This window comes from Rhinatrema bivittatum, chromosome 4, assembly GCF_901001135.1.
Source record: "Rhinatrema bivittatum chromosome 4, aRhiBiv1.1, whole genome shotgun sequence".
Taxonomy (NCBI): domain Eukaryota; kingdom Metazoa; phylum Chordata; class Amphibia; order Gymnophiona; family Rhinatrematidae; genus Rhinatrema; species Rhinatrema bivittatum.
This window is the reverse complement of record NC_042618.1, coordinates 196351120-196376469: the sequence shown is the minus strand read 5'-3', so window position 1 is coordinate 196376469 and position 25350 is coordinate 196351120. Positions and strand designations below refer to the sequence as shown.

The 25350-nt window shown below is 44.3% G+C and overlaps 1 protein-coding gene across 2 annotated transcripts in view; it reads right to left on the bottom strand.

Moving 5' to 3' along the window:
• The window catches only part of DNAH1 (dynein axonemal heavy chain 1), a 1058897-nt gene that overhangs the window by 137957 nt on the left and 895590 nt on the right, over positions 1-25350 (bottom strand). For both annotated transcript variants that reach the window (XM_029599497.1, XM_029599496.1), the window contains exon 64: positions 15871-16066. In XM_029599497.1, coding sequence (XP_029455357.1) covers positions 15871-16066 — 196 coding nt within the window. The remainder of the gene's footprint in view (positions 1-15870; positions 16067-25350) is intronic.

Sequence of the window (25350 nt, the reverse complement as noted above, 5' to 3'; positions counted from 1 at the left end):
GTCCGGGGCTGGAGAGAAGCTGAAGAGTAGTCAGGCGTAGCGGAGGTCCGGGGCTGGAGAGAAGCTGAAGTGTAGTCAGGCGTAGCGAAGGTCAAGTCCAGGGATTCAATACAACACACAGACGAACAGGAACTAGGAGAACAGGAACCGGGAACCACAGGAAGACCGGAACACACAAAGAGACATTCCAGGGAATAGCAATGAGTACGAGGAAACCTGTTGCAAAGCAATGCTATGGAGTGAGGCCTGAGCTTTTATATGCTGAAGAGTCTGAAGTCAGCATCCGGGCCCACAGCCAGGTTCCCGCAGCGGGCCCTTTAAAAGAATCACTGAGGTGCGCACGCCTAGGAAGGGGTGGGGCGCAGTGCTGGTGGCGGCGTCTCTCCGCGGGCCACGCGGAGAGGCCTGATGAGCAGGGACATCCTGGTCGGCAACACTGGGCAATGTGGCAGGGCCGGAGGCACTGGAGGGAGCCCCAGGCCGGAGCTGTCGGCTTACCGCCTTCAGCGAAGAGGAGCCAGCAGCTGCAGTCCGTCTGAAGAGGTAAGAGGGCTGCACCGCAGGGCTGCCACAGGTGGCACACGTAACATCCACAGTTTCATTTTCCAGTTCTTTCAGCACTCTGGAATGTATACTATCAGATCCAGGTGATTTGCTGTTTTTTACTTTGTCAATTTGACCTATTACATCCTCCACGTACCCTGAGATTTGTTTCAGTTCTGCTGGAGCATGGGTATCTCTCTTACATCTTCCTTAGTGAAAACTGAAGTAAATAATTAATTTAGTCTCTCTGTTATGGCTTAGTCATCCTTAAGTGCTCCTTTTCCCCCTTGATCATCTAATGGTCCAATTGACTCCCTTGTAGGCGTTTTACTTTGAATATACCTGAAAAAGGTTTATTATGCATTTTTGCTTCCACAGCAAGCTTCTTTGCAAATTCTCTCTTTGCCTTCCTTATCAATGCTTTGCATCTAACTTGCCAGTGTTTTTTCTGTTTCCTATTTTCTTCATTTGGATCCCTTTCCCGTTTCTTTAAAGATTGTTTTTTTGGGAGGCGAGGAGGGTGATTTCCTGCAAAGCGCTACATTTGATTTCCTTTCCATTTACCTGGTTACCCTACCTGAAGGCACATTACATCGCTGGAAAATAAGAACTGAGCTTCCGGGGGTAGACTTAGCTCTGCCCCGACGGTGAACAACAGCCAATTAGATCCTGAAACGTCAGGAGGAGGGGCCGGTAAGGAAATATAAAATGCTGAGACTCCTGTGACTTCTTCGGAGGCGAGGAGGGTGACTTCCTGCAAAGCGCTGCATTTGATTTCCTTTCCATTTACCTGGTTACCCTACCTGAAGGCACATTACATCGCTGGAAAATAAGAACTGAGCTTCCGGGGGTAGACTTAGCTCTGCCCCGACGGTGAACAACAGCCAATTAGATCCTGAAACGTCAGGAGGAGGGGCCGGTAAGGAAATATAAAATGCTGAGACTCCTGTGACTTCTTCGGAGGCGAGGAGGTGATTTCCTGCAAAGCGCTACATTTGATTTCCTTTCCATTTACCTGTTACCCTACCTGAAGGCATATTACATCGCTGGAAAATAAGAACTGAGCTTCCGGGGGTAGACTTAGCTCTGCCCCGACGGTGAACAACAGCCAATTAGATCCTGAAACGTCAGGAGGAGGGGCCGGTAAGGAATTACAAAATAGCTGTTCTATCGGCGCACAGCCGATGGCGCACTGCCGAAGCCGCGCGCCAAAGGCGCGCGCGGCTCTGACCGGCTCCAACCGGATACGCACGGATCTGCACGGATAAGTATACTTTTCTGTTTTCTTGATTCTGGATAAAGAATTTCCTAAAAGAGATAACATAGTAAATTGTACCTCAATATAGTGATTGAAGGAAGGAAATCTTTTGGAATCCCCCCTCTACCCCCCAATTAAGAGATAGCTTATCTTAATTAAGTAAGTTTATTATTGCCTTATTGTCTAGTTCCAAATTAAATAAAATATTCTTATGCCTCATACAAAGAGAAAGGCTAAGTTGCGGCCAATCTCTAGTACACCAGTTATGGAACAAGGACAAAAGTTAGTTGTGGACTGGTTAAATTCGCCACAAAATACCCCTGGTGAAGGGGCCGCTGTGGGGGTGGACTTAGGGCAGATTCTACCCCTACTGGCCGAGGACATCTCATTAAGCCCAGGGGCGCCTGAAACACCTACACCACCCGGCAAAGAAGGGAATTTGTCCCTTAGTTTACCGGATAATCCACTAAGAGACTCTGGGAGTGTGGAAGAGAATGGTGGAAATATTGGAAAAGAACAAGGGATATCGATTTTAAAGATTGACCCCCATAATGGAGAAGAAAAAAGACCTTCCAATATAACCTTGGACACTTTGTGGACATTTATGTCTAAGTTGGATAACTCGATTAAAAATCTAACTAAAGTTACAAATGAGATTAGAGTGGCAGTAAAGAGCAATGCAGAGATGATGCTTAACCAACAGAAGTTAACTAAAGAAATTGACAACAGATTATTATTGGTTGAGAAAATTCAAGTAAATCAGATAAAGAGCGAAAATGAGATCCAAAGAAAATTAGAGAATATTGAAAATTATTCAAGAAATTTGAATCTACGTATTATCAACTTTCCAATCATTAGTAAAATGAATCCTATGGACTTATTTAGGTCCTATATAACACAAGTGCTACAAATTCCAGAGCAATGTATGCCAACAATAGTAAGAGCTTTTTACATTAATACCCTGAACAGGAAAAAAGAACAAGAGCAAAATGGAAAACAAATTATTGAAACAGTAGATCAAAAAAAGGATGAAAACTCGCTTGAGTTATCTGATTTGCTTGAAAAATCTCAAAGTGAATTAATTGTTGAAAATAGAGGAAATTTATTAGTTACTTTGGCTTTTATCTCTGATAAAGATAATATCTTTAGATTCTTTTTTCGTAATAGAATGAAGACATTTTATGGCCATAAAATCTGGATATATCCAGATTTGGTAAAATCTACCCAACTTAGGAGAAAAAAATTTCTCAATCTAAGACAATCTGTAATAGATAAGGGTGGTCAGTTTTTATTAAGATACCCCTGTAAATGTGTGATTAATTTGAAAGAACATAAATATCAGTTCACCGACCCTGAACAACTCAGAGTGCTTTTGGGGATAGATAAACAGGCATAAGTAGATAGAAGTGGGAGAATTATTTAACTTACTTTACTTTGTTTAAATGTAAGAATTTCTCATAATAATTGCTCTATAGCAGATAAACTTTCTCTTTTTACTTTAATAGAATACAGAAAGTGAAATATTAACTTTGTAAAATTTACATTGTATATTTACAATTTTCTTTTCTTTGTTTCTGTAATTACAAATATTGCAAGTGGATACTTGTATAAATATGGAAAATGGATAAATAAAGAATTTAAAAAAAAAAAAAAAGATTGTTTTTTTGAGCTATTATAGCCTCTCTCACCTTACCTTTTAACCATGCTGGTAGTCATTTAGTCTTCCTTCCATCTTTTCTAATGCATGGAATACATCTGGTTTGTGCTTCCAAGATGGTATTTTTAAACAATGTCCATGCCTGATGTAAACTCTTACCTTCTGCAGCTGCTCTGTTAATTGTTTTCCTAACCATTTTCCTCATTTTATCATAGTCACCCTTCTTAAAGTTAAATGTTGTTGCAGTATATTTCCTTGCACCATCATCTCATCAATGCGTGGATGAGACGATGGTGTAGGGAAGAGGGATTCAGCTTTGTAAGGAACTTGGGAAACTTTTGGGGAAAGGGGAGACTTTTCCGAAACAATGGGCTCCACCTTAACCAGAGTGGAACCAAGCTGCTGGCACTAACTTTCAAAAAGGAGATAGAGCAGCTTTTAAACTAGAACAAGGGGGAAAGCAGACAGTCACTCTGCAGTGCATGGTTCAGAGAAATGTATCCTTGACGGATACTAATGAAACAGGAGAGTTAGGGCATCCCAACAGAGAGGTCCCATTAAAAGCAAACATAGTCCATATGCCTAAATGTAAAACATCACCGAAGCTAATGATTTCTCAATTATCCTAAACAACTGAAAAGCAGGTTGTTAATACAAACAAAAGACACACTTTGAAATGACTGTATGCTAATGCCAGAAGTCTAAGAAGTAAGATGGGAGGGTTAGAATGTATAGCAGCAAATGATGAGATTGACATAATTGGCATCACAGAGACTTGGTGGAAGGAGGATAACCAATAGGACAGTGCAATATCCGGGAACAAATTATATCGCAATGATAGGGAGGATCAACTTGGCGGGGGTGTGGCACTTTATGTCCAGGAGGGTATAGAGTCCAACAGGATAAAGATCATACAAGAGACTAAATGCTCAGTAGAATCTATATGGGTAGAAATCCCATGTGTGTTGGGTAAGAGTATAGTGATAGGAGTATACTACCATCCACCTGGACAAAATGGTCAGACAGATGATGAAATGCTAAGAGAAATCAGGGAAGCAAACTAATTTGGCAGTGCACATTGGGAGATTTCAGTTACCCCAATATTGACTGGGTAAATGTAACATCAGGACTTGCTAGAGACAAAGATCCTGGATGTAATAAATGGCTGCTTCATGGAGCAATTGGTTCAGGAACCAACAAGAGAGGGAGCTATTTTAGATTTAATTCTTAATGGAACGCAGGATTTGGTGAGAGAGGTAACGGTGGTGGGACCACTTGGCAACAGTAATCATAACATGATCAAATTTAAACTAATAACTGGAAGGGGGACAATAAGTAAATCTGCAGCTCTGACACTAAACTTTCAAAAGGGAAACTTTGATAAAATGAGGAAAAAAGTTAGAAAAAAACTGAAAGGTGCAGCTGCAAAGGTTAAAAGTGTTCAACAGGCTTGGACATTGTTTAAAAATACAATCCTAGAGGCGCAGTCCATATGTATTCCACACATTAAGAAAGGTGGAAGGAAGGCAAAACAATTACCATCAAGGTTAAAAGGTGAGGTGAAAGAGGCTATTTTAGCCAAAAAACATCCTTCAAAAATTGGAAGAAGGATCCATCTGAAGAAAATAGGATAAAACATAAGCATTGTCAAGTTAAGTGTAAAACACTGATAAGACAGGCGAAGAGAGAATTTGAAATGAAGTTGGCCGAAGTGGCAAAAACTCATAATAAATTTTTAAAAATATATCTGAAGCAAGAAGCCTGTGAGGGAGTCGGTTGGACCACTAGATGACCGAAGGGTTAAAGGGGCTCTTAGGGAAGATAAGGCCATTGCAGAAAGACTAAATGAATTCTTTGCTTCCGTGTTTACTAATGAGGATGTTGGGGAGATACCAGTTCCGGAGATGGTTTTCAGGGTTGATGGAGTCAGATGAACTGAACAAAATCACTGTGAACCTGGAAGATATAGTAGGCCAGACTGACAAACTAAAGAGTAGCAAATCACCTGGACCGGAAGGTATGCATCTTAGGGTACTGAAGGAACTCAAAAATGAAATTTCTGATCTATTAGTTAAAATTTGTAACCTATCATTAAAATCATCCATTGTACCTGAAGACTGGAGGGTGGTCAATGTAACCCCAATATTTAAAAAAGGCTCCAGGGGTGATCCGGGTAACTAAAGACCAGTGAGCCTGACGTCAATGCAGGGAAAAATAGTGGAAACTATTCTCAAGATCAAAATCGTAGAACATATAGAAAGACATGGTTTAATGGAAAACAGTCAATATGGATTTACCCAAGGGAAGTCTTGCCTAACAAATCTGCTTCATTTTTTTGAAGGGGTTAATAAACATGCGGATAAGATGAACCGGTAGATGTAGTGTATTTGGATTTCAGAAGGCATTTGACAAAGTCCCTCAATGAGAGGCTTCCTCGAAAACTAAAAAGTCATGGGATAGGAGGCGATGTCCTTTCGTGGATTACTAACTGGTTAAAAGACAGGAAACAGAGAGTAGGATTAAATGGTCAATTTTCTCATTGGAAAAGGGTAAACAGTGGAGTGCCTCAGGGATCTGTACTTGGACTGGTGCTTTTCAATTTATATATAAATGATCTGGAAAGGAATACAACGAGTGAGGTTATCAAATTTGCAGATACAAAATTATTCAGAGTAGTTAAATCACAAGCGGACTGTGATACATTACAGGAGGACCTTGCAAGATTTGAAGATTGGCCATCCAAATGGCAGATGAAATTTAATGTGGAGAAGTGCAAGGTGTTGCATATAGGGAAAAATAACCCTTGCTGTAGTTACACAATGTTATGTTCCATAGATTCCTAGATCTTTTTCCACCCAGAAAAAAGATCTAGGCATCATAGTGGATAATACTTTAAAATTGTCGGCTCAGTGTGCTGCAGCAGTCAAAAAAGCAAACAGAATGTTAGGAATTATTAGGAAGGGAATGGTTAATAAAATGGAAAATGTCATAATGCCTCTATATTGCTCCATGGTGAGACCGCACTTTGAATACTGTGTACAATTCTGGTCGCCACATCTCAAAAAAGCTATAGTTGCGATGGAGAAGGTACAGAGAAGGGCAACCAAAATGATAAAGGAGATGGAACAGCTCTCCTATGAAGAAAGGCTGAAGAGGTTAGGGCTGTTCAGCTTGGAGAAGAGACGGGATATGTAGAAGTCTTTAAAATCATGAGAGGTCTTGAACGAATAGAGGTGAATCAGTTATTTACACTTTCGAATAATAAAGGACTAGGGGGCATTCCATGAAGTTAGCAAGTAGCACATTTAAGACTAATCGGAGAAAATTCTTTTTCACTCAATGCACAATAAACTCTGGAATTTGTTGCCAGAGGATGTGGTTAGTGCAGTTAGGTTCAAAAAAGGTTTGGATAAGTTCTTGGAGGAGAAGTCCATTAATGGCTATTAATCAAGTTTACTTAGGGAGTAGCCACTGCTATTAATTGCATCAGTAGCATGGGATCTTCTTAGTGTTTGTGTAATTGCCAGGTTCTTGTGGCCTGGTCTGGCCTCTGTTGGAAACAGGATGCTGGGCTTGATGGACCCTTGGTCTGACCCAGCATGGCAATTTCTTTTGTTCTTATGAATAATAGAAGGACCAGGGGGCAGTCCATGACCTTAGCATGTAGCACATTTAAGACTAATCAGAAAAAATTCTTTTTCACTCAACGCACAGTTAAGCTCTGGAATTTGTTGCCAGAGGATGTGGTTAGTGCAGTTAGTGTAGCTGGGTTCCAAAAAGGTTTGGATAAGTTCTTGGAGGAGAAGTCCATTAACGACTATTAATCAAGTTTACTTAGGGAGCCACTGCTATTAATTGCATCAGTAGCATGGGATCTTCTGACGGTTTGGGTACTTGCCAGGTTCTTGTGGCCTGGTTTGGCCTCTGTTGGAAACAGGATGCTGGGCTTGATGGACCCTTGGTCTGACCCAGAATGGCAATTTCTGATGTACTTATGTACTTAGTGTTCTCCCATCCAGTTATTAAGTCAAATTTGATCATGTTATGATCACTATTGCCAAGTGGCTCTAACACTGTTACCTCTCACAACAAATCTTGTGTTCCACTAAAGACTAGGTTTAAAATAGATTCCCCTCTTGTTGGCTCTTGTATGAGCTGCTCCATGAAGCAATCATTTATTTCATCTAGGAACTTTACCTCTCTAGCATGTCCTGATGTGACATTCACCCAGTCAATACTGGGGTAATTGAAATCACCCATTATTACTGTGCTACTGATTTTGTTAGCTTCCCTAATTTCATTTAGCATTTCATTGTTTGTTCATTCTATGCAGGTGGACAATAATACACTCCCACTGCTATTTTATTTTCCTTTTCTCCTGGAATTTCTATCCATAAAGATTCAACATTGCATTTTACTTCCTGCAGAAATTTTATCCTGTTTGAAGCAATAGTATCATATTGTCCCATTGGTTATCCTCCTCCTACCAGGGTTCTGAGATGCCAATTATATTAGCCTCTTCATCCAGTGCCATACACTCTAACTCTTCCATCTTATTTTTTAGACCTCTAGCATTTGTATACAGACATTTAAAAGTATGTTTTTTGTTTGTATTAACAACCTGCTTATCAGATAAGCAGAGTAATTTGGAATCTTTCTGCTTGGCTTGCACTTTATTTAAAGATACCTGGTCCACTTTGGCATTTATTTCAGCCTTTCTACTGGGTTGCACAATTTTCCTTGTTCTCTTAGTATCCTTCAAAAATACATAATTCTGAACCAAACTCATTTAACTGACTGTCGGCTTTCCCCCATCATGTAGTTTAAAAGCTGCTCTATCTCCTTTTTAAAGATTAGAGCTAGCAGCCTTGTTCCACTGGTTAAGGTGGAGTCCATCCTTTCAGAAAAATCCCCCCCTCACCTTCCCCAAAATGATGCCCAGTTCCTAGCAAATATGAAACCTTCTTCCATGCACTATCGCCTCATCCATGCATCGAGACTCTAGAACTCTGCCTACCTCTGGGGTCCTGCACGTGGAATGGGCAGCATTTCTGAGAATGCTACACTGAAGATTCTGGATTTCAACTTTCTACCAAAAATCATAAATTTCGCTTCCAGAACCTCCCTCCTGCACTTTCCTATGTCATTGGTACCCACACGTACCAAGACAGCCGGCTCCTCCCCAGCTATATCTAAAATCTTATCTATGTGACGCGAAGGTGGATGACTTCACATGGGTGACATCATTAGATAGAGCCCCGATGCGGAAAACTTATGTCAAAGTTTCTAGAACTTTGACTAGGCACACTGAGCATTCCCAACATACCCTATAGAATTATAATTAAAATAAAAAATAGGAGAAACCCAACTCCATGGGGTGATGGGTGGGTTTCGTGAGGACGAACATCCTGTTGTCCTTGGTGAACACCTGTTACAGATAAGCAACTGTGCTTTCTCTGAGGACAAACAGGATGGTAGCCCTCACATATGGGTGAATCTCTAACTACAGGCTGCTCCTCAATACAAAAGGGGCCCAACCAATACCTAACCAATGGGCACAACAACAATGGTGCTGTTGGTAACAGAGTGAGGGGACAGCCTGAACCCAAACAAGGGGCCCTAAGCAGGGAGAGTTGGGTTGTACACCTCAAACAGGTTCCAAAGGACAGACTGGCTGAACCTACTGTTGCATCGGCTACCCCTATCCAGACAATAGTGAGATGTGGACAGAACTCCACATTGCAGCTTTGCAGTCTCCTCCATAGGAACTGATCGCAAATAGGCCACCACCGCTGCCATGGCACTGACAGAATGAGCCTTGACATGACCCCCAATATGCAGTCCTGCCTGGGTAAAACAGAAGGAGATACAATCTGCTAGCCAATTGGATAGTGTCTGTTTTGGCAATGGCAATGCCCAACCTATTCCTATCAAAAGAAATAAAAAGTTGGATGGACTGTCTATGGGCTTCTGTTCACTTCAGGTAGAAGGCTAAGGCTCACTTGCAATCCAAAGTGTGCAGTGTTCATTCACCTTGGTGCGAATGAGGCTTGGGAAAGAATGGTGGCAGGACAATGGACTGGTTAAAATGGAAGTCTGTCACCACCTTAGGCAGGAACATAGGGTGCATACGTAAGACCACCCTGTCATAATAAAACTTAGTGTAAAAGTGGATAAGTCACTAAGGCCTGGTCCTGAGGTGACCGCCACCAAAAATATGACTTTCCAGGTCAGGTACTTCAGGTCACAGGTGTGCAGTGGCTCAAAAGGAGCTTTCATCAGATGAGCTAACATCACAATAAAGTCCCAAGACACAGAGGCAGGCTTTGGGGAGGCTTCAATTGAAGCAGGCCTCACTTGAATCGTACAAGTATATGCTGTATAGAGATGGGCATTCCATCTACACCTTGGTGGTATGCACCAGTTGTACTGAGATTAACTTTATCAAAATTGGTCTTTAAGCCAGTCTCCAATAGGTGAAGAAGGTAATCAAGCAGTTTTGTGTGGGGGGCAGAAGAATGAATCTAGGGCCTTCTACTCACACCATATGGAAAACCTCCTCCACTTCAGTCCATAGGACTTTCTAGTTGAAGGCTTTCTAGAAGCCACCAGAACTTGAGACATATCTTCTGAAAGATCAAGCGGCTGCAGCATTAACCTCTCAACATCCATGCTGTGACCGACAGGACCTGGAGGTTGGGATGCTGCAGCCTGCCTTGATCTTGTGTGATAAGATCTGGGAAAGTCCCTATACTGATCGATCTCTGGATGGACAACTTCTGTAGTAGTGGAAACCAGACCTGTCTTGGCCAATTGAGGGGCTACGAGGATCATAATCCCTCTGTCCTCGCGAAGCTTCAAAAGAGTCTTCACCAATTAGTGGCAGCCGTTGGCTGCCACTAATCAAAATGGTGCCGATGGCCCTTTGCCCTTACCATGTGCAAGGGTATCCGTGCCATTGGCCGGCCCCTGTCACATGGTAGGAGTAATGGACGGCTGGCGCCATCTTTAAAAATGGCAAGGGCCATCCAGTGCTCCTACCATACCAGGGGCCAATGGCACGGATACTCTGTCACATGGTAAGGGCAAAGGGCCTTCGGCACCATTTTTATTAGTGGTAGCAGACGGCCTGAGAGCGGGAGATCGCTCCTGGGACTTCCACTGGACCACCAGGTACTTGTAAAAAGTTTTGGGGGGAGGTTCGGGAGGGTGGGGGAAGCTAAGGGATCAGTTTTAAAAGGTTTTAAAGGGTCGGGTGGGTTTTTTTGTTTATCGGCTCGGGCGCAGCCGATAAACAAAACCGCGATCGGGCTGCACAAAAAAAAATTAACGATGTAATCGGCACTGGAATCGGATCAGATTCTGGTTCTGATTCACATCTCTACTAGATATGGACCACTTCTTGACATAGGAAGTAATATCCCAAACCTCCCTACTTGTTGACATACCACATGGCTACCTGGTTATTGATCTGGATCAGGACTTTGGTGGACAGCTGATCTCTGAAAGCCCAAAGCTTGCAACTGATTGCCCGAAGTTCCAGGAAGTTGATTTAACAAGAGCGCTCTTGAATGGACCAGAGATGCATCCCCATCCGAGGGTGGACACATCCATGGTTAGGACAATTTGGGTAGGGAGACCTCGAAACAAGATCCCCCACTCCAGATTTGAAAGTACCCGCCACCAAGTCAATGAGCCCCAGAGAGACGGGGTGAGTCGGATGCAGTCCTGGAGGCTCTGAGTGACCTGGCGCCATTGCAAACTCCGGTCCATTGGGCTCTGTGCACGTGTAAGCGTGCCAAGGGAGTGACATGGATGGTTGCAGTCAAATGGTCCAACAGCCTCAACATGTGCCAAGCTGACATCTGCTGGCTCTGTTGAATTTCTGCCATGATGGTCGTCAAGGTGACAGCCCTCTGGTGAGGTAGGAAGGCCTTGGCCTGAGCCGTGTCTAGCAGGGCTCCTATGAAGTCCAATTGAAGTGACGGGCTGATATGAGACTTTGGGTAGTTGAGAACGAACTTTAGTGACTCCAACACCTGGATAGTCAAGCGTATGGAGCGGACGGTCCCTGCCTGAGATGTGCTTTTGACCAGCCAGTCATCTAGATAAGGGAAAACATGCACTCCCAGCCTGCAGAGGTGCACCACCACCATGCCAGGCATTTTGTGAAGACCTGTGGGGATGACTACAAATTGGAGATATTTACTATGACCAGGGAAGATCTCGATGTGAGTGTATGCATTCTTTAGATTGAAGGAGTATAGCCAGTCCCCTTTTTGGAAAAGGGGGACCATGATGCCCAAGGAAATCATCTTGAACTTTTCTTTTTTTAGAAACTTGTTCAAGGCCCTCAGATCTAAGATGGGATGGAATCCTCCTGTTCTCTTTGGAACCAGGAAGCACCCAGAGTAGAATCCCTGCCATCTTTGCCCTGGTTGTATGGGCTCAACAGGTCTGGCCATTAAGGAGTAGTAGAACTCCGCTAGTAGTACCTCCTGATACGCTACCAAGACACCCAATAGATTCAATTGCTACCCTTGGCAGATGATGGAAAGAACCCACTGGTCTGAGATTTTTCTGGGCCACTGGTCTGCAAAGAACTGCAGCCTGACCCCAACCAGAGGGTCCACTGTCCCAGGTACAGGGGACTAGCCTACACTCCCTACTACACAGTCAAAACTCCGGTCTTTTACGTGACTGAGGAGTCAGTTGGGGCTTGGTGGCTCATCGCTGCCTGGGATGGCCATGTGTGGATGGGAGCAAAGGGCAGAGGATAATACTTCCTTTGGTGAAAGAAAGACTTCTTGGGCCCCCCGTCTTGCCAGCCTCCTAAAAGAGGAGGATGGGTCCGAAGTTCTGGCGGAAAGCTGTTGGAGGGTTTCATGATGATCCCAAAGTTGGGCCACAGCGTCTCCACCCTAACTCCGAAGAGATTATCCCCAGTACATGGCACATCAATGAGTTGTTCCAGTACCTCTGGTCAGGGATCTGAGGCCCGCAGCCATGCCATTCTGCGAGCGCCAATTCCCGCTGCAGAAATTCTCGATGCCATCTTGAAAACATCATAGGTTACTTGGACCTCGTGTTTTCTGCACTCCAGGCCCTTATATGCACCAGTGACTCGAGGGTTTCATACTGCTGTTGAAGCAGCTGCTTGGCTGCCTCCTACGACTGCTTCCAGATATTCCGTGAGTACTGACTCATGTAGAGCTGGTAGGCAGCAATGCAGGCAATGAGCCTGGTGCCTTGAAACACCTTCCTCCAAGAGCATCCATTGCTCTATAACCCTTCCCCAGTGGTGCCGAGGAATGTCTCTGAGAGTGCTTGGCCCTCTTGAAGGCAGATTCAACTACTGACTGGTGGAGCAGCTGACGTTTATTGAATCTGGCAGCCTTCCGGATGAGGTAGTCCCAGTCTGCCTTCTTATTAATGGGAGGCACTCTGAGGGGGTATTCCCATATTCTCGGCAGCAGCTCCTTAAGGATCTCATGCACTGGGCACCACCATGATCTCCTTAGAAGGATCCACAAACTGGAGGATCTCAAGCATTTTGTGCCTGGCATCCTCCTTTGTTAACAAATGAAATGGAATGGCTTCTGCCTTCACCTTCACAAACCCTGCGAAGGTCAAGTCCTCAGGTGGAGACTTCTTCTCTGGAGGAGAAGGGTCTGATGAGAGATCATCTGAGCCCTCTGAAAAGGAATCCAAAGCATCATCCCCCAGGGGGGTCATAGGGTTCCTCATCCTCACTGTAAGCAACAGGGGATGGGTTTCTAGGTGCTTGGCCTTCGTCCAAAAGTTCAGAAACTGGTAAAACTGGATGGGGTGTGGCTGGCCTAGACATGTCTGCCAGTCTTGATGGAGCTTCCTCCTCAGAGGAAATGGTGATGACCATCAATCGGTAGGGGGAGGCTTCTATGCCCTGCCTGGAACAACGCTGACCTGAGAACCGATGCCAGCTGGGTTGGTTATGCACTGATGAGCATGTAGAGCTTCTGCAGAAGCAGTATGAGGATGGGCGACACCGGGTCCGGTGCCATCAGTACCACAGGACCAAAGCCCTGCAGCGCCCATTCCACTGCTAGCTGGACTCTGTGCTCCAGCTCCTTCTCAAATGTTGCCAATGCCAACACCGACTGGGAGGAAGGAGTGGCCAGATCCTCTTCGGACCCATGAGGTGGATTGGTGACTGGTATTAGGACCAATGGAGACTTCATGGATGCCCAGCACTAATGGAGGACTGGCACTACTCACCATAGGGTCAACTTTGGGGGTATCACAGGATGAGCCAATGCATCCTCGTCCTTGGCACCATGCATAGTCAGGGATTGGTGACAATGCTTTTTCAGTTTTCTTTGATGCTCGGCCTGGGCCTTCCCGCATGGACGTGTGGTATAGTGCATGCTGGGCATGCTCAGTGTGCCTAGTCAGTATGACATAAGTTTTTCGCATCGGGGCTCCATCTAATGATGTCATCCATGTGTGAGAACTACCTTCCTGCTTGTCCTCGGAGAAATAATAGCTAGAGAGAGGAAGAGAGTACTTCTGGATGTGATAGCACAGACCGATCCTTTGGAAACATGTAAGCTTTGTATATAAGTAGCAATTATCTACAACCATCTCTTCTGTATAATTTGATTGTATTTGTTCTATCCTCTTATTGCTCAAATAAACTTACTTTCCTAAATACCTGGAACCGTGATGTACTAAATCAGAGTTTGTGTGTGGCTGTTTGTGTGGGGAATAAAATACTGGGTTCAAGCTCTCAGTTATAATCCCAGTAATTGTATGTGTTTACATTGGGTAAGCCCCCAAGGCAGTCCTGTGTGATAAGCCCCTCAGGTAATTCCCAGAGTAAACCCCAGTGAGATCAGCCCCCCCAGGTCAGAGCCCCTTGGAAGAATGCCAGTATGCACGGTCTGAACCCAGAACACTCCCCCTTCCCCCTGGGAAGAGGGGAAGGAGCCAAATAACTGAATGGATGGAAGGGGGAAATGCAGCACAGATTGCTCACTCCTGGTCTATATAAGAGATTTGACCAAAGTTGAGGAGGCACACGCATGTTATAAAATGCCGGGTCGGCATGCGCAAGGGGGGGGGGGGGGGTAGAGATGTGCAAATATGCGCGGCAACGCATCGGGGCCTTCCCCAGTTCCCTCCCAGTCCGTTCCAATTAAGGAGCGGACTGGGAGGGAACTTCCCAACCCCCTAGTGTGACTTCCCCCTATCATAATTCCCCCCAAATTCATTGTCCTACCTTTTGCTCCTGCTTCTAGCCCTGTCCCGCCCCACCCCCGGACCACCCCTTTTGTTATTTTGGGTGATTAAGGGGGGAATCAGTGCTAAGCCCTGAATTTTTAAAATTATTTTGTAGGGTGAGGAATTGGCCTGCTTACCCAAGAGATTTTTTTTTTTTTTAACTTAACTGGCTCTTGTTAGAATAGTTCCATGTAGGTTTAAAGTTATATGGGTACGCTTTTGCCACATATGTTCAATGGCACAGCTGAAGTTAGCTGATCAACTTTACCTAGCTAATTTTAATCAAGCAAACTCAGAGGGAGGTGAATCTGTCCTCCTCCCCTCCTCAACTTTGGTCAAATCTCTTATATAGACTAGGAGTGAGCAATCTGTACTGTTCAGGGGGTTTACGCTCGTGGCCGGGTCTTTTGAAAATTGGCCCGGCGCGTGAAGTCCCGGGATTTACACGCGTAACCTTTGAAAATCCAGCACTTGGTGTCTTGCATTGCTCTGACAGCAACATTGGTAGTGTTGTCAAAGCAAGGCAGGATGCTCTCTCGTCGACTTCCAAAACACTTTTGCAGGTATTGCCATGCCTGAAGGGTAGGGGGATCAGGATTGGGAGGGAATTGGGGACAGTTGGGGAGTTATTTTAAGTGGGGGGGGGGCAGAGGGGAGTAGGGGATTTATACCACAGAGATTTTTAAACAATTGATTGGGTGGGTTTTGGGGTGGAGGGGGTCAATCGACAGCAAATTTCTTTTTTGGAAGGTGAAGGGGGACTTCAGGTCTATACTGGGCAACTTCTTTTTTGTAATGCAGGGAATGGGAATGCATTTTTTCTTTAGTGTCAAATTTCAGTGGTGCTGGAAGCTGAAGGTTACTCGGGTAATTTTAGGCCAGCATTTTTTCCTATCAGCTGGGTAGTGCTGAATAGTGGTGCTACCTGGCTAAACTTAAGCCCTACCCCTGGAATGCCTCTTGCCCTCTCATATTTTACCTTGCTAAATTTTACCTGGGTAATGACTTACCCAGCTATAACTTAGCCAATTAGAGAGGGAAAATATTAAATTCAAAACCCTTTTAATATCAACCTCAGTGATTTTATAGTTACTGTGAATAGGATGCATTTGCACCTGTAGATCAATGGACAATGGGGCTGATACCTTACCTGCTCTTTCTGAGTTGGCAATCCCAGCCATGAAGATGTTGAGGAACCATTCCAATGAGTATTGATACATGGGATCCACATTAGACAGGTCTGACACACAGAAGAAGAGGATTTGGGTCCGAACAGCAACAGGGACATATTGTAATCGAGTAATATCAATGTCTTTCTCTGTCTGCTCAGCCACTAACACTTTGGCCTGTGGAAAGATTTACACACAGTAGTCACATTCTCTTGTCTATTTTATATGAAAAGATTATGGACATTTGAATGCATTGGCTGTAGTCAGAGACAGTAGGGACTGACATTACAGACCCATAGTAGATAAATGTGTGTTACTGTACATGCAGGGATGTGTGGCATGAGTTTCTTCTAGAACACAGCTATACTAACTGCCAAAGAGATAGCTGTGCTGGCAAAAGCATATTGTTTACAAGAGTGGAAATTGGGGATTCCCAGGTTCAGATCTGTTCTCAGTTATCTCAGTCTTTCATCACTTCAAGGTGCAAGCGGTGACATGAAATATAGAGGAAAGACCACTTGTAGAGAAGATTTAAGAACAAATATCTAACAATTAGAAGAAAGGTATACAACATATTGTGGCAATATGTTTAACGAAAAACATCTGGGTAGATCACATGAATTTAAATTCACAAACACTGAAACAATAAGTAATACTTTTTAAAAATGTATATTCCACATTTTATGACAGGTTAGCCATTTAAAGTAAATTACATTCAGGTACCATTTCCCTGTTCCCAGAGGGCTAAGAGGGTCATTTACTAAGCTGCAGTACCTCAGTACCACAGCTTAAGAAACTGCACAGTATTTTCTTCAGTGATAAAATACAACAGGTTAGTAAGCTCCAAATGCAGAGGGGGCTACCATCTTCTTAAAGGGCCATAGCATCTCAAACAATACCCTCCAACACATAGAAACCCCTCTCAGAGGTCTTCTGAGACCCCTATCCCATCCCTCCCACTGCCTGTAGAGACAGTTCTAATTTAAGAAATACAATTAAAATTAAATTTCAATTTTGTGGCGAATGCTTCTCCCTTCTCAAATCTACTTCTTAGTAATAAAAGACCCCTTCCAGCCTTAGGATCCCTGATTCCCACGACCCACCTTATCCCCACCACCGGCCCCTGGGTATACCTTTAAAAACCCGGTGGCCCAGTGGGACCTGGGCTCTGCACTATCTGAATCAAAATGGCACCTGTTGACTGCTATTCAACTTGAATAAACTGAGCAACCTGGGGGTGGGTCCTAATGTGGTGAACTAGATTAGAAACTGGTTGAGGGATAGAAGACAGAGCATGGCAAAACATGGTGTTCACTCTGAAGAAAGGAACATGATGAATAGAGTGCATCAGGGATTGCTCCTAAGGCTAGTTCGGATCAATATCTTTCTGAGTGATATTGCAGAGGGATTAAGTGGAATAATGTGTCTTTTTTGCAGATGATGCTAAGATCTATAACACAGTGGACATGCCTAAGAGACTAAACAGAATGAGAAGGGATTTAAGAAAGTTTGATGAGTGGTTGACTGCTTGACAGCTAAGCTTTAATACAAAAATGCAGTTATGCATTTTGGGTGCAGAAATCCAAGGGAGTGGGACCTGATCAAGGGTGAGTCTGTTTATGAAGCAGAAAAGAAAACTTAGGGTGATTATATCCAATTATTTCAAGGTAGGGAAAGCGTGAGACAACATAATGGCCAGAGCTGGTGGAAGGTAGGGTGTAAAAGGAATGATATGAATAGTAGAAGATGTGATTTTGTCATTATACAAGTCATTAGTGTTGCGTTCGTGGCTGTTCAACGCCCTCACGCCACCCTCTCTACCTTTGTGGCGACTCCCTCCAGATTTGATGGACGGTTTGCTGCCGTGACGTCTCCATGCCGCTTCTCTCCGGTGTCCCCGGACCGGCTCGACGCTACGGATCCGCCATGTTCCTGATGTCGTAGCGTGCGCGCTCCGAAGTATGTACCAGCAAGGGCACGAACCTCAGGGGCATCCCCCTGTAGTGACGTCATCCGCTTCCAACATAAAAGGTCTTCACTTTTGCTTACGATTTGAGTAACCAAGGATGGATTGATAGCGGGGTTGCTTTTCCTCGCTAATCTCTCTAAGCTACTCTGCCTCCTCGGACTTACCAGGGGTACCAGCTCCTCGGGGGCCTCGCTCTCTTTTCTCTATTCCAGATTGCAGATAGGAACCGGTACTCGCTCCTCGAGAGCCCATGTTCCTGAACACTCTGAAGATTCTCTACTGCTTGGAAGCAATTGCAGATACAGACATTTGTGAGTTACTGTTTCAGATTACAGATAGGAACCGGTACTCACTCCTCGAGGGCCCATGTTCCTGAGCACTCTGAAGATTCTCTACTGCCTGGAAGCTATCGCAGATATAGACATTCGTGAGTTACCAACGCTCTCTCAGAGCTTTCCCTGGAACCAGGTACTCGCTCCTCGAGGGCCTAACTATTTCCAGCTACTGAGCCTCCTTAACAACTTATGTGAGATTGTCATCTACTACTGCTACATATACAGCATACCCTGTCTACTCACTATCTATAGTCTTTCTACAGCTCAGCATCCCTGGGATCGCAGTTCCAGTATCTGAGGGGCTTCAGCCCTGCCAGGCATATCAGCTCACTACTACCACCTCTGGTGGTTCTACTAACCTGTCTAATAAAAGAACTATCTGTGTCTGTCTCCATACCCAAGCCTAGCCGATGGTCCCTCTCAGGATATCCTCCTGGGGGCATTGTCATCTACCATCGGCCCAAGGATTCACCTATTTACATTCCTTTCCAGCTGAATACTCTCTCTAGCACGCTGCTGGTACAGATTGCCAACTCAGCAGTCTATATCATAACAAGATTGTTAGTTCCATCTACAGGAGCATATTCTAATGAGATTGCTGACTCCTCCCCCAACAGGAGTCTTCAGCATCAGATCCACAACAGGTTGCTAACTCCTCCTTCTCAGGAGACACATTCATAACAGATTGCAAGCTCCTCCTCCTATAGGACTATCCAGCAACAGATCTATAATTAGTGATATCTCACCTAGAGTACTGTGCTCATTTCTGAAGATCTTACTTCCGGAAGGATATTGACAAAATGGAAGCAGTTTAGAGAAGGGCTACCAAGATGATACAGGGTTCTGCAAAAGAAGCCTAAGAAATCTAAACATATATCCATAAAGGAAAGGAAAAACAGGGGAGGTATGACAGACACATTCAAATACCTAAACTGAACAGGTCTAGAATGGGTAAATGTGAATCAGTTATTTACACTTTGAGGACAGATCAGAGTGACATCACAGCGGCATTTTCCTCAGGAGCAGATGGCACCATTTTGATGTACAGCTGTAGAAACGTATTGCCAAAAATAAAAAATGGCACCAGCCTCATCTCTGGAAGCTGGAGGATCTAGGCCTTGGTGCTGGGTCTGAGCCTCAGGATCAAGACCAGGTCTCGAGGCTGGGCCTTGATGCTGGAATCAAGCCTCGGGGCCAGGCCCCAACCCTAGAAGCCAAGACAAAGCGTCAGCGCCAGGCTGCAGTGCCTGGCCTAGACAGGGGACCAAGCCTAAGGGTTGGTACCAGGCCTGGTGCTTAGCCTAGTCTTTGGCACTAGGACAAGGCCTCTGCACCTGGTCTGGTAGAGTCTAGGCCTTGGACCCAGGCCTGGGCCAATTTTTGCTGGAGGCATTTTTTTTTTAGCAGTTCTATTTTGTTTTGGGGGATTTTCCCTAGTTTAATGTTTTTTTTTCCATTTAGAAAATAAAACGAATTGAAAAATTTTTAAATAAACCAAATCCAAATAAAAAATATTCTACCTCTCCCCAAAAATCTCTTTGTAATTTAAAACCCCTGCTTGATTGGATAAAAAGAAACTAATAGTTATGAGGTTTTTCTGTGGGACTTTGCAAATAGAAAAATAAAGCTCTTCTGCAATACAAAATATGAAGAGCCTACTCACCCTTATGGGTGTGCAAGTTAAGGAGTGGTCCTACTATCCCTCCTTATCATGTGCGTGACAAGGTTAGATGGCTGGTACACCCTAAAACCCATAGATGGAGAGAGCTCTGTGGTTGGGACCCTTCTGGACAGTATAAGGTGCAGCCCAGCTAGGAACAGAGAAGCCCCACATCTCTAGGAGGAGGCAGCTCCTGAATCCTCTCTGTATAAGGTAATGGTGGATTTATACTGCTGGAGGTAAGCAGTCTATATATGTATAAGCTATGAGCTGTAAATAACAAAGTGGAATCTTGTATAAAAGAGGCTGAAGTCAGTGTTGAGTGGGTCTTCAGCCTGAAGTTTTGCTCGGCTACTCACATATGCTGTCAGTTCAGGGATTTCTGCTCTATGCAACTGCACAGTGAGAAACCCAGTCTCCACAGAAGGAAAAGAAAGGTTTTTTTTATTGTTGTGTGGTGCCTGCCAAAAAAGCAGTGTTGCTAGTGGTGCACAAAGCAGTGAAGAGTTTAAAAGACTGTGGCTCAGGGAGGAGCACAGAAAAACAGAGAGCTGTAACTTGGGGGTTGAAGAAAAATATTAGCTGTAAACGTTTGTTTGGAAGTAAGGAGAGATGCTCAGCTTGCTTAGTGAGAGAATTAAAGTGAGTGATTTGTTGGACAATTAGGGTTATTTGTCTTTTTGCCTTCTCAGAGAAAAAACAGTGAAGCTGCCAGTATTGGTGTGTGTGTGTTGATTGAACAAGGCATGGCCCTGAAGAAAGTGAAACTGCCAGAGTTAGCTGTGTGTTGTTTGAAAAAGGCATGGCCCTGAAGAAAGTGAAACTGCCAGAGTTAGCTGTGTGTTGTTTGAAAAAGGTATGGCCCTGAAGAAAATGGAGTGACCCTCCAGCAAGGTAGCTTGCTGTACACTAGAGCACAAGAAAGCCAAAATGCAAGTTATGATGCAAAGCCTCCTGGAAGGACAGAGGCAGTTTCAAGAGTGGACCATAAGAAACCAGATTGCTTGGGCGAGTGCAATGAGAGAGTTGGAGACAGGGCTTGTGCTCCTAACTGCCAGCCTGCCTGAAGTAAGGTAGGAAAGGGTTCACTGCAACTGGAAGCAAAGTAAGCACAGCATCCACTTAAATAATATGACTATTGCTTTACACTCCAGAGGGACAAAAAATGCAAAGGAAGATAATAATAGCCAAGGTGTAAGGTGAGAGAGGGGCTTGTGGATGGTATGACAGGAGCATGTGGTATGGAACCAGGGAACACCCTGCTGGAAAAGGTGAAAGAAAAACCTGAGTTGCAAGGATAGGCACAGCACAATGCAAGAAAGGAGAATGGAACTCAGGTGAATAAACTTACAATGACTGGAATTGATATGCAAGAAGGATCATTTTTAAAAAAATTTTAATTTAGATTTAGATTCCACTTTTCACAGTGCTTAAAAGTGGATTACATTCAGATACTGTAGGATTACATTCAGGTACTATAGACTGTAAAGCTCATGGTAGAGCTTTACAGCCTGACCTGAAGTAGTTATCACAGGCTGCCCTGAAGGAGGCAGTATAGAATGGCCTGTGGGAAACAGCATAGACTGTCCTGAGGGAAGTGGTGAAGTCAGATAGAGGTGCTGCAGAGTGGCCTGAGAGAGACACTGCAGAGAGGCCAGATGAAGGCACTGTAGAGGAGCCAGAGAGAGGCACTGTGGAGAAGCCAGATATAACCACTGCAGGATGGCGAGAGACCAGCTCTGCAGATGAAGACAGCACAGAGGTATCAGAAGACACTGGGGGTGGACACTGGGCAAAGGGTGCAGTTGATTATTGTGGTATTTGAAGAAACCCTAATTAGAGGGGGAGAATATGACCCTATAGCCCCTACCCAGAGTCTAACTGGTGGGAGGCCAGTAGAAGTATATTGGAAAGTAGAGTCATTTCCCTGGATGGGATCCATGGCGAGAAGTAGTACTCGCCCCACAGGTTCAAGCTGAGGGGAAGAGTATGTTAAGGAATGGCCCTACTACCCCTCCTTAACCTGTGTGGGACCAAGCAGGTCCACCTTAAAACCACAGAGGGAGAAAGCTCTGTGAGTGGGACCTTACTAGGCAGGAAAACAGGCGGAGTCCAGCTAGGAACAGGAAAGCCCCGCATCTCTAGGAGAAAGCAGGTTCTGAATCCTCTCTGTATAAGGTAATGGTGGATGTACACTGCTCAAGGAAAGCAGTCTATGTATGTGTAAGCTGTGAACTGTAAATAATAAAATGGAATCTTGTATGAAAGAGTCTGGAGTCAGTGTGGAGTGTGTCTCCAGTCTGAAATTTTGCTTGGCAATCTCACAGTGTGATCTAGGAAAAAGGCAAGCTTGCTTACCATAAACAGTGTTTTCCATAGATAGTAGGATGAATTAGCCATCATCTGTGGGTGACATCATCGGGCAGCATTGAAAAGAACTGTCTCTCCAAGCTAGTAGAGTTTTGAGTTCTACTAAGCATGTGCAGGAGTTCCTGTGTTGGCATTGCCTCAGAGTCTTCTTAGTCTAGTCTAAAGTTAGGATAAGAATAGGCTGCTGTCCAGGGAGGGGGATAGGCATTTCATGGCTAATTCATCCTGCTATCTACAGAAAACACCGTTTACAGTAAGCAAACTTGCTTTTTTCCCCATCAATAAGCAGGGCTGAATTACCTATGATCTGTGGGGAATTCCAAACTAAGGATTGCAGCACTGTATTTCATCATTAGCAACTCAGACTCCACTGTGGATAGCAGAGTACATGTGTATCAAATATACATCTTGCCTGTTCCACCACACTGTCTGTGGAAGCCAAGGCATTTAGGCAGTAATGAGAAGTGAAAGCATGTACCAATGACCAGGTAGCTGTTTTATAAAATGTCTTCAATTGGAACCTCTCTGAGGTGTGCAATGGAGGAAATTGGTGCTCCAATTTGACTGGATTAGTGAGATTGAGGCCAGCTGCGCATAGCAGATAGAAAGAGATTTAATGTTACCTAAAAACATGGCTATTCAAAAATGCATATAAATTTAAAAATGTCAGAATATACAGAGCAACAAAGACAAGAAGTGCAAAAGATAATTATCAAATCAAGAAGAATAACTCGAACCAGAGAATGTAAGATTTTCAAAATAGCCCTCTAAGATGTGAAAACTATCATTTTATTTTAATTTTCCTTACTCATTGCCTTAAATTCTAGATCAATTATTAATATGTACTAGATAATTTCACCTGATAGATATTAATGCTTGACTATGAATGAATACCACCTCCGTAACCAATCATTGTTTGTTTGTTGAGTTATAACTATGAACGTCACTTTGTAAACCGTTGTGATCTACACATTTATTTATTTATTTATTTATTTATAACTTTTATATACCGGCATTCGTAAAAAAAACCAAAACATCATGTTGGTTTACAGACAACTGAGAAAGGAAATTACAATGATAGATGGAGGAAGGATAGGAAGTTAAAAGGTGACAACTTTACTGTAGAGCCAACGGGCGCCACAGTTATTAAATGAGATTACATGTGGTTAACCAGGTTGGACATAAATTAATTATATACAAGAGGCAACAGAGTGGGGGGTAGCGCGGGGTGGGGGATGAAGCGCATAGGGGAGGCGGGGTGGGGTAGGAACTGTACAAGGGGGCAGGTGGTGGCGATGGGAAGGAGAGGTGGTGACTGAATATCAGGAAGCCATAAATTGGATGGGGTGGTGAGGGAGGGAGGGTGTGTAGGGGGGCGGGGGGACACTGTACTAGGGAGAGGGAAATAATGAGTATTGAGGAGAAGTCAAATGCTAGGGTTGAGAGGCGTTGGGATAGGCCTGTTTAAATAACCAGGTCTTGATTCCTTTTTTGAATTGATTAAGTGAAGGTTCTAGTCGGAGCTCGGTGGGGAGGGAGTTCCAAAGGGTGGGGCCGGCGATGGAGAACACATGGAACAACATTATATAAAATGTCTAAATAAATAAATAATCCAGTTTGAAAGTGTTCTCTTTGCTATAGCTGTGCCAAGTCTGTTTGGATCGTATGAGACAAATAGCTGTGACGTCTTCCTGTGCAAATGTGTATTTCATTTATAGTAAGTTAGTGCTGTTTTGCAGTCCAACGTATGTAGAGCGTTCTCCCTCTCATATGCATGAGAGTTTGCAAAGAAAGTTGGAAAAGCTATTAACTGATTTAAGTGAATTGCAGACACCAGTTTTGGCAAGAATTTGGGATGTATTTATCATAGAAGAATTGCACATAAGATGGATAATGGACCAGTGCTTGCAACTCACTGACTCTTTGAATAAAAGTAACTGCTGCTAGAAAGAGGACTTTCTAGGTTAAGTATTTTACATATGTAGTCTATAAGGATTCAAATGGAGCTTGCATTGGATGAGTGAGGACTACATTGATGTTCCAAGGTATCAGTGGTTTTCAAACTGGCAGATGAGTTGTAACAGACTTTCATGAATTTTGAGATCAGAGGATACATGGAAATAGGCACTCCATTTTCTGGGAAATGTTAAGCTGCAATAGTGCTGAGATGCACCCACACAAATGAGATGGCAAGTCCAGACTGAGCAAGAGAATGAAGATAGGATAGGAGATATCTTATCTTGGTTCGCAGTTGAATGGGTTCAGATGGTGTAACTTACACCATTCTGAGTAACATCTCCACTTGAAAGAGTAACTGCACCTAATGGATGGTTTTATGGCTGAAAGGAATAATTTTGTATGACTCTGTTAGCAACCACTGTGCTAAGAGCAAGCGCTCATCATTCATTCTATCAGATTTAGGGTCAGCAGATTTAGATGTGGTAGACAGACTTCTTCTTGGGAGAGGCAAGAAAGGTAATTTCCAAGGTAAATGGGAGGTCTTGTGGCGAACTGAACTAGATAGGCATTCCATTCTTGCCTTGGCCATGCCAAGGTGAGCAGAATCATATTGGCTTGTTCCCACATGAGTTTTTGTATGGTCCTCACTGTTACGATCGTGGACCCTTGGGCCGGTTGGGACAGTGGATGGTATGCTATGGAAGGCCACAGAAGTGTCCCAGCCGGAAGGCAGCTCGGAAGCGACTCAGAGGAGGCTTCACAACTGGAAGTCCGAGGTCCCCCCAGGAGGAGCCCGTAGGGACCCGGACCTCTTAGACTTAGGTGGAGTCCTATGCGACCAAGGACCCAGGTAGCGGCTGAAGAGATAGACTAGGACTGGACCCAGGTAGATGAAGAGTCTTCACCCGCGGAAGCCCGCGGCTCCCCCGGGAGGAGCCCGTGAGAGCTCGAGCCGCTGGGACTTAAGAGAATCCTCTGGGCCAGCAAGTACCGGATACGTGAGGTGAGGAAGAAGCCGAAGTCAGAGTCCAGGAGCGAAGCCGGGTCGGGAGCCAGGAGTCAGAGATCCACACCAAAGCCAGGGACGAAGCAGAAGACGGAGTTGCGAATGGAGCCGGGTCAGAAGCCAGAAGGTCAGAAGTCAATACCAAGCCAGGAACAGAAGCCG